The sequence below is a fragment of the Peromyscus eremicus genome, chromosome 7 (genome assembly GCF_949786415.1).
Source record: "Peromyscus eremicus chromosome 7, PerEre_H2_v1, whole genome shotgun sequence".
Lineage (NCBI taxonomy): Eukaryota > Metazoa > Chordata > Mammalia > Rodentia > Cricetidae > Peromyscus > Peromyscus eremicus.
Window position 1 is genome coordinate 59569139 of NC_081422.1, and position 17125 is coordinate 59586263.

The 17125-nt window shown below is 42.4% G+C and overlaps 1 protein-coding gene across 4 annotated transcripts in view; it reads left to right on the top strand.

The window, feature by feature from the left end:
- The window catches only part of Dpp8 (dipeptidyl peptidase 8), a 53966-nt gene that overhangs the window by 24298 nt on the left and 12543 nt on the right, over positions 1 to 17125 (top strand). For all 4 annotated transcript variants that reach the window (XM_059268109.1, XM_059268110.1, XM_059268111.1 and 1 more), the window contains exons 12-17: positions 1405 to 1564; positions 5143 to 5222; positions 8944 to 9096; positions 9339 to 9474; positions 11890 to 12035; positions 16894 to 17040. In XM_059268109.1, the coding sequence (XP_059124092.1) occupies positions 1405 to 1564; positions 5143 to 5222; positions 8944 to 9096; positions 9339 to 9474; positions 11890 to 12035; positions 16894 to 17040 (822 nt within the window). The remainder of the gene's footprint in view (positions 1 to 1404; positions 1565 to 5142; positions 5223 to 8943; positions 9097 to 9338; positions 9475 to 11889; positions 12036 to 16893; positions 17041 to 17125) is intronic.

Here is a 17125-nt window from a genome sequence, read left to right on the forward strand (position 1 = left end):
GTTCGAGGCCAGCCTGGGCTACCAAGTGAGTTCCAGGAGAGGTGCAAACCTACACAGAGAAACCCTGTCTCAAAAAACCAAAAAAAAAAAAAAAAAAAAAAAAAAAACCAAACTTGGCTGCGTATTTTCTCAGGATACTCAGGCAGATGAATGTAACATGAATTTTAAATGGTCTTATAATAAAAAAAAAACCAAAAAACCCAGTACCAGATATTGGGGTAAATGCTAAAAGATCAGAGAGACAAAGGAACAAGCCACTGCCCCGTCTTACCTCTAGGACTCCTCAGCCTGAAAAGGCCTCGGAGATCCTGTCTCCTCCTGCCTTATATACCTTTCTCCACCTAGCCATATCATTTCCTATCTCAACCTTCCTAGTGCTGGGATTAAAGGTGTGTGACTCCCAAGTACTAGGATTAAAGGTCTGTGCCACCACTGCCTGACTCTGTTTCTCTCCTAGACTGAATCAATCTCATGTAATCTAGGGTGGCTTTGAACTCACAGAGATCCAGACGGATCTCTGCCTCCTGAGTGCTAGGATTAAAGGTGTGTGCCACCACTGCCTGACTTCTATGTCTAATCTAGTGGCTGGCTCTGTCCTCTGATCCTAAAGCAAGCTGTATTTGATACACAATATATCGCCACAGATGAAGTTCTATAGCAGCATAACAAAATGCATCCTTAAATTCAAAGGAACTGTCACTATTTCAAGTTGAATGGTGGTTCCAGAATGGAGTAGTTTACAGCAGAAAGTAGATAGCACTGAAGCGACAGCTCACTGTAACTGCAGATTGGCCGTGCACACACTGGATAGAGAGCGCACAGCCTCAGCTGGTGCTTCTGAGAGGACTTTCAAGAGTTGTGTCTAGAAGCTCCCTTTTAAGTTAGCAAACTATACCAAATATACTAGTTTTTAATTGAGTTTTGTGTTTTCCATTTAGCATAAAAATTAGATATAAAATAAAAATGTTTCTCTGTCTCTGTAGTTGAAAGTAGGCTTCCCGTGATTCACCCAAAACAGATGAACATCTGTTTTCCTTCAGCTGTTAGAATACTTCTCTTTGGAAAACAAAGTACAGCATGTTGTTCCCCCTGGCTTGTGTATAAGATTTATACCATTGCATCAGCTTTATGTGCCTCAGAGATTCCAGAGCTGGGAAGCAGCAGCCTTGGCCAAGTTGTTCTTTTGCTTTCTTCCATTTGGAAACGTTTACTTCTCAGTGTGTGAAATCTTTGTCTAAAGTAAAATAAATGTAAAACGCCCAGGCAAAACCTATTATTGTAAGTATTCCATATCGTGAGCACTAACCACTGTCTATATTTCAAGTAATCCTTTCTTCTCTCATTTGGTTACCTATATGGTATATTTATTAATGCCTATAATAAACTAAGCTGTTCATTTTGCAGATCCACGATATCTTTCATGTTTTTCCTCAAACTCATGAAGATGAAATAGAGTTTATTTTTGCCTCTGAATGCAAAACAGGTTTCCGTCATCTATATAAAATCATAACCATTTTAAAGGAGAGCAAATATAAAAGATCCAGCGGTGGACTGCCTGCCCCAAGTAAGAAGTCTTACTTATTTATGTAGTTAATCTTTTTATATTTTGTTTTGCATAATTCATCTCAGAGCAAGCATGTGCAAGTAGAGGACAGCTTGTGGGACTCTCTTCTGTCCTTCCACTGTGTGAGTCCCAGGGATCAAACTCAGAGCATCAGACCTGATGTCAGGGACCTTTCCCACTGAGCCATCTCATAGCTATATTGTCTTTGTTATATTCTTTTTAACATCAGGACTTGCCTCAGTAAACTTAATGAATATATTAACTGAAATACAAGTCTATGCATGTGCAAAGCAGAGCAAATTCTCAAGGAATACATAAGTTATTAATAATTATAATAATAAATAAATAAGTGGATAATCTCTGAGTGATTGGAATACCTATTTTTATGACGCTTTTGCCTTGATTACAATTTTTAATTTATTTAAAATGAGTCCACATGTGCTCACTTCATCAGCACATGTACAAAAAAAAAAAATGAGCCAGCATTATTTTTATATTTAAATAACTTTTTTTTTGGTTTTTCAAGACATGGTTTCTCTGTGTAGTTTTTGGTGCCTGTCCCAGATCTCGCTCTGTAGACAGGCTGGCCTTGAACTCAAAGAGATCTGCCTGGCTCTTGCCTCCTGAGTGCTGGGATTAAAGGCATGTGCCACTGCTGCCGGCTTTTTTTTTTTTTTTTTTTTGAGACATCTCACTATGGCTCTGGCTGACCTAGAACTCATTATGCAAACAAAGCTGTCCTTAGATTCACAGAGATCTGCCTGCCTCTGCCTCCCAAGTGGTAGGATTGAAAGCTTGTACCACCACACTAGGTTTTAAAAACTTTGCAAATATTGTTTATATAGGGATGCTACAGAGATAGCTCAGTGGTTAAGAGCACTTGCTGCTCTTGTGGAGAGCCCAATTTCTGTTTACAGCACCCACATGACAGCTCACAACCACCCCTAACTTCCAGCTCCAGAAGTGCTTTCTTCCTTCCAGGGACATGAGACATGCATGTGGATACATATAAGCAGGCATTCACACATACACATACAATAAAAATGAATCTTCTAAGACTATATTCCATTTATGCCGGAAGAGGGCATCCAATCTCACTATAGATGGTCATGAGCCTCCATGTAGTTGCTGGGACTTGAACTCAGGACCTCTGGAAGAGCAGCCAGTTCTCTTAACCACTGAGCCATCTCTCCAGCCCCTATACAGTGTTTCTTGGTGGATACCTGGGTTGCTTCTGTTCTTTTGATGGAATGACACTGCTGTGACTATGTGTGTTCCTCTCCTGGCTTTTAGGTATATAGCTACCAGAAATGCAATGCATGACTCATGTATTCTATTTAATTTTTCATCATTTGCAAACCGGTAGGAAGGGCTACAGTTTTATATTCCTAATAGTAACATACAGGGGTTTCATTTCTCTCTGGTTTCGTTTGTTTGTTCATTTGTATTTGGGGGATAGGTTTATTTATTTTATTCCTATATGTATGAATGTTTTGCCTGCATGTGTGCCTGCCTGGTGTCTGCAGAAGTCAGAAGAGGGGGTTAAATATTCAGAACTGGAGTTACAGAGGGTTATGAGCCACCATGTAGGTTCCGGAAACCAAACCCCGGGTCCTCTGCAAGAACAAGTGTTCTTAACTGCTGAGCCATCTCTCTAGCCCCGGATTGTTTTCTGGTTTTTTTGTTTGTTTGATTGTTTGTTTGTTTGTTTGTTTTTGTTTTTGTTTTTTGAGACAGGGTTTCTCTGTGTAGCTTTGCGCCTTTCCTGGAACTCACTTGGTAGCCCAGGCTGGCCTCGAACTCACAGAGATCTGCCTGCCTCTGCCTCCTGAGTGCTGGGATTAAAGGCGTGCGCCACCACCGTCGGGCTCGTTTTTTGTTTTTTTAAAGACAGGGTTTCTCTCTGTAGTGCAGGCTTCCTTCCATTTTTCCACAGTCCTGTCTCAGTCCCCATGTGCTGAGATTACAGCTATGTACCACCACACCCAGCTCAAGTTTTAGTTTTTTATATCCTTGATGGTACTTGTTAGTTTCTGTTTTCTTGCTCTGATTTCTTGTAAATTTATTTATTTATTTACCTTGGTTTTCTAAAGACAGGGTCTCACAGATCTGGCTGTCCTAGAACTCACTATGTAGACCAGGTTTGCCTTGCACTCACAGAGACCTGCCTGCCTCTGCCTTCCAAGTGCTGGGATTAAAGGTGTGTGTCACTATGCCCAACTGTGGGTTTATTTTTTTATTTTTTATTTATTTATTTATTTTTTTCTTTCTTTTTTTTTCCGGAGCTGAGGACCGAACCCAGGGCCTTGTGCTTGCTAGGCAAACACTCTACCACTGAGCTAAATCCCCAGCCCCTTATTTTTTTAATAGTGACCCTAATAGATGTAAAGAGGTATCTTCCATTTGTGTTCTTTCTTTGTTGAACTCATACATACAGTTTTAGAGGTTGAACCTAAAACTGTCACTGAGTTACATCCCTAGCGCTTTTTGGGTTTTATTTTGAAATGGGATGAGGAGATGACTGAGTAGCTGACATCACATGTGTGCCACCAAGCCCACCTTGAAGAAGCATCTCATTATGTTTTGACACAGGTTCCCTAATGGTGAGGAATATTAAGTACTTTCCATGTACATATTGGCCATTTGTATATCTTGTTGAGAGAAATACCTATTCAAGTCCTTTGGATTCTTCAGTTTTTCTGAATGGTCTTTTAATGCTGGGATTTGGAGAGCAGTGAGCTACAACTTGAAACCAATTAAGTAAATACTATTATGACTATGCATTTTCTTTAAAGACAGGTCATATATATCCAAAAGAGAGAATTTCTTTCTGTGAGCTTCAGCTTAGCTTAGCCCTGAACTTTAGATTGCCTTACTAGTGCCTTTGTTGCTCAGGAGTAAGTTCACTCATAGCTAAGAGCAAGGAACTAAAACAATGCTTTGAGTCAGTAAGGTATTTTAGATCTGTTATTACTCCATTAACATCAGCCTCAGAAGAGGGCTGTCCCTGTCAGCACCTGTTTGTCGATTCTGCTTGGCCCTATTTCTTCCCTTTTCTTTTTTTAAATTGCTCCATATAAGTTTTTTTTTTTTTTTTACTTTGTAATTATTTTTTCTTTCTCCTTATCTCTCTTTCAGAGCTATAACGTGAAACTCTTGTTTGTTTGTTTGTTTTTTGTTTTGTTTGTTTTTTTAAGACAGGGTTTCTTTATGTAGCTGTCCTGGCTGTCCTGGAACTCACTCTGTAGACCAGGCTGGCCTCAAACTCACAGAGATCCACCTGCCTCTGCCTCCTGAGTGCTGGGATTTTAGGCGTGAGTCACCAAACCTAGTTGGATATTTTAGCTGTAATTTTTAGTAATCATTTAATATAACCCAACACCATTTAATACAATATTGTCAACCATTGTCTTTATCTAGTTCCAAAACATTTTCATCACCTCAAACCTAACATTGATGTTTTTGTTTTTGTATTATTGCAGCTTTTTGGAAAAAAAGGTTTAGGAAACTTTTCTACATTGTTTCATTTGCTTATTATCTGGAATAAAGTACTGAATTTTGATTGTATTCATCTTCAGGTGATTTCAAGTGTCCTATCAAAGAAGAAATAGCAATTACCAGTGGTGAATGGGAAGTTCTTGGCCGGCATGGATCTAATGTATGTCTCTTTATTCTATTGATAAGTTTGGTCAGCCTCTGCTTTGTGTATACAGTGCAGAAAAAAATGAATAATACAATATATGTTTGTATATAAGTATGTAGGACTCCAGTGTTTTACAATATTAAGTTAGGGCCTAGAAGAATACAAGTTGTTACAAAGGAAGAATCTTACTTTAATCAGGGTGTGGTGATACATACCTTTACTTCCAGCACTTGGGAGGCAGAGAGGTGGATCTCTGTGAGGTTGAGGCCAGCCTGATCTACCTAACAAGTTTTAGGCCAGCCAGAGCTATAGCTTAATACCCTGTCTTTAAAAAATTAAAATAAATTTTTAGAAAATCTTATTTTAAATTATAAAGCTCACCTATTTTATGGCTGTAGGATAAGATACATTCCAGTTACTAAAGACTGCCATTTTCAATGATTTTATTGGGGGTTTTTTTTGTGTGTGTGTGTGTGTATGTGTGTGTGTGTGTATGAGTGTTTTGCCTGCATGTATGTCTGTGCACCACTTGCATGCCTAGTGCCCAGGGAAGCTAGAAGAGGGTGTCAGATCCCCTAGAACTGGAGTTATAGACAGTTGTGAGCCCATGTGACTGCTAAGAATTGAAACCAAAGTCTTATGGAAGAGTAGCCAATGCCCTTAACCACTGAGCTGTCACTCTACCCCAAGATCACCATTTTCAAATATATTATTGCCGTTTAGTAAGGAAATAATTTGTATATTTAGGGCTTTAAAAAGTTGTGAGTTAGGCCGGGCGGTGGTGGCGCACGCCTTTAATCCCAGCACTCGGGAGGCAGAGCCAGGCGGATCTCTGTGAGTTCAAGGCCAGCCTGGGCTACCAAGTGAATTCCAGGAAAGGCGCAAAGCTACACAGAGAAACCCTGTCTCAAAAAACCAAAAAAAAAAAAAAAAAAAAAAAAAGTTGTGAGTTAGCATATAACCTGAAAATTATTTTTTAGGCATGATAGACTGTTCATATTTTTACATTAGAAATTATATTTAGCATTCTTGAGGTAGAAATTTCTTTCATTTACCTGTTTTTATCTTATCTCACATATTTAAACATTTTGAGCATAGGTTAATGGGGAAGAACTTTGCTCCGAGCATGTGGCTTTCTGTAACAATTCAATGAGAGCCTTTGATTGTGAGGTTTTGGTCAATGCTATGGATTGAACTCAGCCTGAAGTGCTGGGTGAGTGCCCTAGTGTTAAGCCACATCCCAGCTACTTTGGTATTTTTATTTTGTGACTGGGTCTTTGTTGCCATGTTGCCCAGGTTGGCCTTGAGCTTTCACTCTGTAAAGCGGGCAGGCCTTAGCCGGCGGTGGTGGCGCACGCCTTTAATCCCAGCACTCAGGAGGCAGAGCCAGGCGGATCTCTGTGAATTTGAGGCCAGCCTGGGCTACAGAGTGAGTTCCAGGACAGGCGCCACAGGATTTAGTGGTAGCCTGAGTGTGCTTTCATCAAACTTAAGGGAGTAGTACCTGTCCTGACATCTTTAGAAATCATGATGGCCTCTGCGGTGGTTAAGGCAATGAAAGAAAGATCAAGGAGCTGAGGAGCTGGCTCAGTTTGGTGAAGTGATTGCTGTGCAAGCCCAGGCCCTCAGATGGGCTCTCCAGGCCTGCCTAACACCCACCTCTAACTGAATGTACACACACAGTGAGCATGCATGCTTACACTTGTGAACACACACCTGAACGTATGTGAGCACGCACATGAACACACACAAACACAGATTCTGGTCCCACATTTTTTTGTTTATAAAATCCTTAGACTAGTGTTGGTAAGACACTCCCACCACGATGTGCTCCCTCAGCACAGGCCCAAACGACTGCACACTAGAATCTCTAAAATTACACATTAAAATAAAGTCTTACTGTAGGCAACCTTTTAAGTCTGAGTTCACTAGGGCTTGCTCATATAGCCATCTGGGTACTGTCTGTTTCACCTCTGTCTGGGCCTGAGATGCTGCTGCTGGTACCTGAGGGAAGAAATCTCATGGTGAAATTGTAGGTTCTAATAACAAAAATCATGCTCAGGTTGTTTCCTGAGCCATCGAGATGTCTCAGCAGGTAAAGTCACTTACTGCCAAGTCTCACAGCCAGAGTTGCATTCCTAGAACCCACACAGTAGAAAGAGAGATGTGACTCCTCATGTGTTCCTCTGTTTCCCACATACATGCTGTGGCACACACGCATGCACACGTGCAGGCAGACATATACACAAAATAAAACAAATTTTTTGTAATTGTAATGGTTGGAGTTAAGAGCTACCAAATGATACTGACATAAACCCCAAAATGGCTTGAGCAGAAGTACCCTTACTTGGGCAACCTAAATGACTCTCCTGTTCACCCCCGTGGGCATTAGTTTTTCGAGTCGTGCTAATTTTTGTGATGTGTTTGTTCCTCTCAAATTCTTCCTCTATTTTCTGCATTTTTGCTTTGCTTTTTATCTTTATGTTGCCTTTTTCTCCTCGGCTTTTACAAGTCACTCTATTCCACTCAGACTTCTACAGCAACAACTGAGTAAAGCTTTCAGGTTCAAGCTCATGTAACTCTTAGTTTTGAGGGTGATACTCAGAGTGTGGTCCCAGACCAAGGGTGGAACATGCCACTTGGGACCATGCTAGAAATGCAGGTTCCATTCTACCCAGTCCTCCTCAGAAACTGGTGGAAGGAACCAACAGTCTGTTCAGCATCCCTGGAAACTGTAATCCTATTGAATATAAGCTCTTACATGAAACAAAGAAAAGAGTCTTTCCAGTGGGGGTGAGGACAGTGGAGAAAGGCCTGAGTCCCTGCTGCTTCTGTGGTAAAACCAGCTTGACTGGAGAGATAGCATATGCCTGTGGGGGTTCTTGACTGTTTGTTTCCCAGAGCAACGGTTTTCATTTAGGAATGGATGAATCTACTTTAAAAAGTTAATAATGAAAGGTGTATGTGTGTGTGTGTGTGAGAGAGAGAGAGAGAGAGAGAGAGAGAGAGAGAGAGAGAGAGAGAGAGATTTATAATACTTTTACAATCTATCTTTTATCTCTATAAAACATTTTGAATTCTAATACATTTTCAGTAGGCTTGTATAATATTTTAAAGTAACAATGAAAGAAAACCGTTTATTTAGATTACTATATTTTGACAAGAATATTGAGTGAATTCAGTTCTAGATAGTAACTTAAAAGATCTTATCTAGGGCTGGGGACACTGGATTGGATCCAGTATCAATGCTTAAAATAAATCTTACCCTTGCTTATTTATAAACTACACTGTTGCTGAAGCTGGTTGATTCCAGTTTTCTCTCAACCTGATAGATAAAACGCTTTTGCAAATTTGTATGAAAGATCTAAAAAAGAACACTGGCTACAGAGAGGAATAAAGTTAATCTCTTTCCAGTGGGCAAATGAGGTACAATGTAGGTATTTCCCTCTGAGGAATTATTACTATAAGGAAATAATTCTCTTATTATAAGAGAAGTACACAATGCAGTCTGATCAGGATATTATCCCAATCTTGTGTAATTCAGCCTTTTATCTTCTGGACAAGATCTATTTTTAGCCTAAGCCAAACCAATTCACATTACCATCGGTAGCAAAGTAAAGACAAAAGAAGCCCAAGTCAGAGGAGTAGGGTGATTCTGTGTGAAATGGGGGCTGTCTGTGTCTTGCTAGCCTCGTCAGCATTATGCTGGTACTGACTTGTGCTCTGACTTTTGCAGATCTGGGTGGATGAAGTCAGGAAGCTGGTGTACTTTGAAGGCACCAAAGACTCTCCTTTGGAGCACCACCTGTATGTGACCAGTTATGCAAACCCTGGTGACGTGCTGAGGCTGACTGACCGAGGCTACTCACACTCCTGCTGCCTCAGCCAGGTGCTGTATCCCCGTTGGGAGGGATCCTGTCATAGAAAAGCCCTGTGTTCGCATACCATTCCCTCTGAGTAAAGTGACAATTGGGGACACTGGCCCACAGAAGCCTTGTCTAGGCCGAGCATTGTGTGTCTGCATCGCTGCCAGACTCCCAGTGTCCTCCTGCCCCAGCATTGGTGTGTATAGCATGGGTAGCTTTCCTTGGCTTTCCTGTGGAAAGCTGTTGTTGTCTCTCTTTTCTCTAGCACTGTGACTTCTTTATAAGTAAGTATAGCAACCAGAAGAATCCGCACTGCGTGTCCCTCTACAAACTCTCAAGTCCTGAAGATGACCCAGTTCGTAAAACAAAGGAATTTTGGGCCACCATTTTGGATTCAGCAGGTACTCCTTTCCCCTGAACCTAGGCTTAACTAAGATTGGTACCAGAGTGCACTGTGCTGATGTCCTGTGTCCATGTCTCTTGGGCTGTCTTCCCATTGCTCAGCCCTCCCTGTCCCTGAGCTGCTGAGCTTCAGGTGGACCTCACTTCCTATTCTGTAAACTGCTGAATGAGCTGGGTTTCTTTCCCTCCAAGCAGGAGCATGTCTAGAAAGCCTTTTGGAAAAGCAGATTAAGATAATGTATTCTAAACTTAGGAAGGCCCTTTGAACATCGAGAATGACCCTTTAGGGAATGACTAGTTGGCTGCTTTCTGTGAGTTTCAAAGTCTTTGCAGGAGCCATCTTAATAGTAGCCAGCACACTTGCTCACTGTGAGAGCGAAGGGCACTGCTGAAGAAAGACAGGTTCTCATTCTGTAGCCCAGGCTTGACTTTACTCTGAACCCAGACTAGCCTTGAACTCAACAATCCTCCTGCCTTGGCCTCTAGGTGCTAGTATTTCAGGCATGAACTGCCATGTGACCTACTTTTCAAACCTTACTTTCTGTACTTTTCACACGTTTGGTTTTTTGTTTTTTTTTTTGTTTTTTTTGTGGTTTTTCGAGACAGGGTTTACTCTGTGTAACATTGTGCCTTTCCTGGAACTCACTCTGTAGATCAGGCTGGCCTTGAACTCAGAGAGATCCGCCTGCCTCTGCCTTCCAAGTGCTGGGATTAAAGGCGTGTGCCACCACTACCCTGCTTTCTGTATTAGTTACTTTATACGTTGCTATGGCTGACTACCTGAGAAAAGCAGCTGTGGAAAGGTTGATTTTGACTCACAGTCTAAAACGGAAGCATGGTGGCAGGAGCTTAAGGTGACTGTCACATTCAACTCACTTTTTCCTTTTTATTCTGTTAGGGACCCCAGCCTAAAAAATACCATCCACATTTAGTTAGAGTGGATCTTCCTCAATTAACTGAATCTGAAAAATCCCTCACAGACATGCCCAGAGGTTCATTTTCACAACTGACAAGATCACCTATCACCATCTTTTTAAATTTTTATTTGTGTGTGTGTGTGCGTGCCAGTGTGCCACAAGTATGTGGGTATGTGTGCCATAGAGGCTAGAAGAGGGCTTTGGCTCCCTTGGAGCTGGAGTTCTAGGCAGTTGTGGTGCCTGGTGTGGGTGCTGGGAACTGACCTCGGGTCCTCTGGAAGAGCAGCAAGTGCTTTTACCTAGTGAACCACCTTTCCAGCCCTCCAATTTCTTTATATGTCTTTAACTCACTTATCTTCAAATTGATTTTCATTCATTGCTCTTGACTAAGAGATTAAAGCATTAATGTGGGGTTGGGGAGATGGCTTAGTGGGTAAGAGTGCTGGCTGTCCTACCATGAAGTCCTATTCAGATCATCAGCACCATAAAAGCCAGGTATAACTGTGCCTGCAGCTCAGCACTGGAGAGGACATAGGTAGATCCCAGGAGCTTGCTAGCCGGTCAGCCTCACAGAAGTGCAAGCTTCTGATGCAGGGAGTGTTTCTAGGCCATAAGGTGGAAATGGATGAAGGAGGACACCTGATGTCTTTCTTTGGATGTCACCTAAGTGCACAGGCATAGGAATCTGAACACTTGCATCTGCACCACACACACACATCACATGCAACACACACAAATAATAATAATAAGCTTAATCTTAGCTCTCAGGAGACCGAGGCAGGCAGATCTCTTTGAGTTCAAGGCCAACCTGATCCACAAATGAAGTTCCTAGACAGCCAGGGCTATGTAAAAAAACAAAACAAAACAAACAAACAAAAAGTAAATTTTTTAAAAAAACTTAAACTAGTAAAGACCAAAGTGTTTGTGCATATTTTAAAGTTGAGGAGCACAGTTGGCCATATGGTGATAATCTCTGCTTGATGGTAACAGCACTGTGCATAGCACTGAGGGTCGTTTGATAGAGCTTTGGTGAGCCAGAGTCTGGAGATTACTTTCTTGTTTCTAGGTTCTGGTTGGCTTGATCAGAAACAAGTGTGTGTTGAACACCTGCTCTGAGTAGGCTACATTGACTAAGTTTAAATACAAGGTTCTTGTTCTCTACCTGCAACTTATTGAAATATATGCCTATTGCTGATCAGGTGTGTGCCTTAACCACCAATAAGTGAAGACTGAACTTAGCACTAGATATTTGTTTAGCTCTGCATGTAAACAACTCCTAGGTGCCAATGGTTACTCAAAATTCAGTGTGTCTGAATCTGAAAAAGACAATTTGATATTCGTTCGTTTTATTTTAAAATGTCTGTTTATTACGAACTGATAACCTGAGAGAGGGATAGTTGTTGGGGGAGGAGAGCTGAGTTTTGATGCTTTCTTCTTTGAGTTCAGATTGCAGGGTGCCTCTGAGAACTCCTTTATAGGCTCTGTTGCTACCCACAGGTCCTCTTCCTGACTATACCCCTCCAGAAATTTTTTCTTTTGAAAGTACCACGGGATTTACACTGTATGGGATGTTGTATAAGCCTCATGACCTACAACCTGGAAAGAAATACCCCACTGTGCTCTTCATATATGGTGGTCCCCAGGTGAGTATATAAATTCATGTAAATACACATACATACATACATGCATACATACATACATACATACATATATGTTTTAGGTGATTTCTATTTTATGTGTATGAGTATTTTTGTCTGCACATCGATCTGTGCATCATGTGCATGTCTTATGCCTGCAGTGTTCACAAGGGAGTGTCAAATCTTCAGGAACTTTACATTTGTGTTTATTCATTCCCAGAGTAGTTGCAGAGGTCCTGTGTTATACACATTGAGAAGAAATCAGTCCTGGTAAGCCTTCTTCTCAGGCAGAAGGAACAATAAATAAACAAGGTCCTGGAGTAAGAACTCCTTGATACTGTTGGTGCAGGATGGGGCTTAGCTTACAGTGAGAGGGCAGTGGCAGACTCTGATCACCCAAGGCCCACATAATCTAAGGTCAGAAAGGCCACAGAGGCCATCTTAGGCTAGGGCTCAGCTCAGTGGTAGAACACTGGCCTGGCATGGTTAGGTTCAACCCCCAGTGCCAAAGTGGGGGTGGCTTTAAATTGTTTTGGTGAAGGATAGTGATAGAAGTGGGAAGGAGCCAGGCAACAGTCAGACCTCCTCTACATTTTGGAAATAGCACTGTTTCTGCCTGAAGGTAAGAGTAAGAGCAGGGGGGCTGGAGAGATGGCTCAGAGGTTAAGAGCACTGGCTGCTCTTCCAGGGGTCCTGAGTTCAACTCCCAGCAACCACATGGTGGCTCACAACCATCTGTAATGAGATATGGTGCCCTCTTCTGGCCTGCAGGGATACATGCAGACAGAATACTGTATACATAATAAATAAATAAATCTTTAAAAAAAAAAAAAAAGAGTAAGAGCAGGAAGCCAGTGTGGCAGCTGTTGCAGTGACGTTAGGCATCGAGAGCACAGACAGGGCAGGGTGGGCTCTCGCTTTCTCCCTTTCTCTCTCACACCACTTAACCATGCTCAGCTCTTTCCAGCATTTTAATCGAAAAACTAGCAAATCAGACTTCATAAAAATTAAAACCTTTAGCCAGGCAGATCTCTGTGAGTCTGAGGCCAGCCTGGTCTACAGGGTGAGATCCAGGCACCAAAACTACACAGAGAAACCTTGTCTGGAAAAAACCAAAAAAAAAAAAAAACCCATACATACAACAACAAAAAGCCGGTGGCGGTGGCGGTGGCGGTGGCGGTGGCGGTGGCGGTGGCGGTGGCGGTGGCGGTGGCGGTGGCGGTGGCGGTGGCGGCGCACACCCTTAATCCCAGCACTCATGAGGCAGAGGCAGGTGGATCTCTGTGAGTTCCAGACAACCTGGTCTACAGAGTGAGTTCCAAGAGAGCTAGGCTTACACAGAGAAATCCTGTCTTAAAAAACCAGTACATTGGGCTGGAGAGATGGCTCAGAGGTTAAGAACACTGACTGCTCTTCCAGGGGTCCTGAGTTCAATGCCCAGCACCCACATGGTGGCTCACTACCATCTGTAATGAGATCTGGCTCCCTCTTCTGGCCTGCAGGGATACATGCTGTATACATGATAAATAAATAAATCTTTAAAAAAAAAAAAAAAGTACATTTATGCGATGCATTTTGTGCGTGTCCAGCTACTGCTAACCACTTCTCTCCGTCTGTGCTAGTACTCCTGCCCTGTCTCCCTCACAACTTCATGTCCTCTTTTCTATTGTTATTAATAACTCCAAGTCTAGTTAGTTCTGCTTATGTGTGCTAATAACTGAATGGACAGTTCACAGAATACAGAACATATAAACAGACTTTCCTCAGTTCAGCCCCATCCCCCAGCCACTTCCAAATAATCACTCAGAGGCTTATATTAATTATAATTGTGTGGCAATGGCTCAGGCTTATTACTAGCTAGCTCTTACCTTTAAATTAACCCATATTTCTTATCCGTGCTTTGCCACCTGTGGCTTGTTACCTCATTTTCTCCATGTCTTGCTTCCTCTGCGGCTGCATAGCATCTCCCGTCTCTGCCCTTCTCCTTCCCATCATTCTCAGGTTGACTTTCTCGCCCAACTTCCTGCCCAGCTACCGGCCTGTCAGCTTTTTACTAACCAATGAGAGTAAGACATGTTCACAGTGTGCAGAAGGATTATTGCACAGCAGATACATGGCAGCGACTGTGTGTAGGAGGGAATACACAGACTCCTCAGTTACCAGGGAACTCCAGCTCAATGCCTTGGTGAGAGCAGATGCCCCACGTAGTATGGTGGGCAAGGAAATGGCACAGGTGCTTTAGTAAAGAGTTTGTCTTTAAATTCATGTGATAATTGTTTATGTTTATGAGATACACTTTGTGTTTGTTTGTTTGTTTGTTTGTGAGAGGAGGTCTCGCTTTATTACCCAGGCTGGCCAGAACTCCTTGGCTCAAGAGGTCTTCTTGCCTCAGCCTCTTCAGTAGCTGAGACTACGGACCTCAATGCACCTGGCCTCCCCACCCTCTCTCATTATTTTGTATTTATATGTGTGCATGCATGATCTGTAGGGGTTGCCACAGTGCATGTGGAGGTCGGAACAACTTGGTGCAGTTTTCCTTTACCTGTAATGGGTTCTAGAAATCAAACCAGTCTTGCACAGCACATTTTTACTCACTGAGCCATTTTGCCAGCCCCCCTTCCCCCCGCCTTTTTTTTTTTTTTTTTTTTTTTTTTTTTTTTTTTGACATAGGGTCTCAATGTGTAGTTGGCCAGCCTGGAATTCGATTTATAGATCAGGATGGCCTCAAACTCAGAGACTTTGCCTGCCTCTGCTTCCTAAGTGCTGGGATTAAAGGTGTGCACCACCATGCTTGGCTCCCTCTCATTTTTATCAGAACCTCTTTTCAATATCTCTCTTAGTGTCCAGCACTGTTGATTACAGTCTCATGTTGCTTTATAGCCCAGAAACTTTCTGGGAAATGTCTCTAGGCTATTTCATCGTTGTGTAGGCATCATAGAGTACATGCTTACACAGACCTAGCAGGCACATTGGTGGGACTACTTCTTGCAGCGCTGACATGCAGTAAGTGTGGAGATGTGTAAGGCTGCTGCAGTGGAACTACATTGTTTTTATATGTGAATCTTGTTTTGTATGTGACCCTGGGCACTGAGCCCAGGACTTTGCATACTAATTATTCATTCCATTACTGAGTTACACAAATAACCCTAAAATCTTTTTTTGTTTGTTTTGTTCTGTTTTTCAAAACAGGGTTTCTCTGTGTCACCCTGGCTGTCCTGGAACTTGCTCTGTAGACCAGGCTGGCTTTGAACTCACAGAGATTCGCCTGCCTCTGCTTCCCAAGTGCTTGGATTAACGGTGTGCACCACCACCACCTGGCCCTAAACTCTTTTCATTATCATTTGCAGGAGGACACTTCAAACAATGATTAAAATATAGTATAAACTGGGCCTGGTAGTTCATACCTGTAATGCCAGCTTTGAGGGAGATGGAGGCAGAGTCATGAGGATTGAAAGTTCAAAATCTGACTCACTTACTAAGTGAGTTCAAATCCAGCCATGGCAACTTAGTTATACTCTCTCTGAAAATAAAAGTAAAAAGGGACCTAAGGATGTAGCTCAGTGGTGATTGCTTACCATGTGCAGGGCCCTAGATTCAGTCCCTACATTGGCCAAATACTCACATACACAAACATATACTCCAGTGACCTAGTCATCTCTTACCAGCCATTGTTTGGTGCATAATTACATGTGCTGTCTTTCATAACATTGGCAGGGCAGTAGCTTGTTTACACTAACATTACCCCAAACGCAGGAGTAATGCACGGTGTCCCTGACCACGCAGGCATTAGATGACAGGAGGGCCTCAGCTCCATCATGAGCCCTTGGGACCACCGTTCATGAGTGCCCTGAGCTGACGGCAACATGAACATGCCAGGTGTGACTGAATCATCTTTTCACTAGATACAACTCCATTTCTAATAAAGCACCTATAGCTTGAATGTTAAATGGTCATTTAATAAAAAATCCTGGTACCAGATACTGGTGTAAATGCCAAAAGATCCTAGAGACGAAGGAACAAGCCATCTCTTACCTCTAGGACTTCTCAGCCTGAAAAAGCCTCAGCTGATAGGACTCTAGCCGAATGAGCCTCCTCAGCTGAAAAGGCTTCAGTTCCTGTCTCTTCACGCCTTATATACCTTTCTCCGCCTAGCCATTAAAAAGGTGTGTGTGCTTCCCAAGTACTGGGATTAAAGGTCTGTGCCACCACTACCTGGCTCTGTTTCTTTCCTAGTCTGAATCAATCTCCTGTAGTCCAGGGCGGCTTTGAACTCACAGAGATCCAGACGGACCTCTGCCTCCCGAGTGCTAGGATTAAAGGTGTGTGCCACCACTGCCTGGCATCTTTGTTTAATCTAGTGGCTTGTTCTGTTCTCTGATCTTTAGGCAAATTTTATTAGGGTACACAATATATCACCACAGCCACCAATATGCATTTATGTTCTTGGTCACTTTGAAGTGTAGTCTCTAGGGTGATAAAGTAATTTAAAAATTATGATACTTTCACACTAATTTGTCTAACAGGAAAAAGATAACTGGGCTGATGACAGTGTTCATTAAAATGCTACATCTTGCCAGGCAGTGGTGGTGCAGCAGCTTTCTCTGTGGGGTAATCTTAATTATCTGAGCTAGAATGAAGTCTGCAGTTGTGTGGTGTTTGCTGTGAAGGCTTGAGAGAGAAACTAAGCATGGGGCAGCATAGACACGCAAAGACTTGAGGAAACTTAAAATGTATCTCTTTACACTTACAGTTTAAAGGCAGAATAATAGTAAGTACATTCAGCTTTCTGGCTTTTGCAGTGCCTTTCCATCTCATGGTTTGTATGCTGCCATGTGATGTCGCTGAAGCTGTGTTTCTTTTCCAGGTGCAGCTGGTGAACAATCGATTTAAAGGAGTCAAGTATTTCCGCCTGAACACCCTGGCCTCCCTGGGATACGTGGTTGTGGTGATAGACAACAGGGGATCCTGTCACCGAGGGCTGAAATTTGAAGGCGCCTTTAAATATAAAATGGTGGGTGAGCAGAGAACATTCTCTTTTCCAGACGTTTTCATTTTCTTACACTTTATTCAAGTTGGGGGAGGCTCTGAGTGACAGT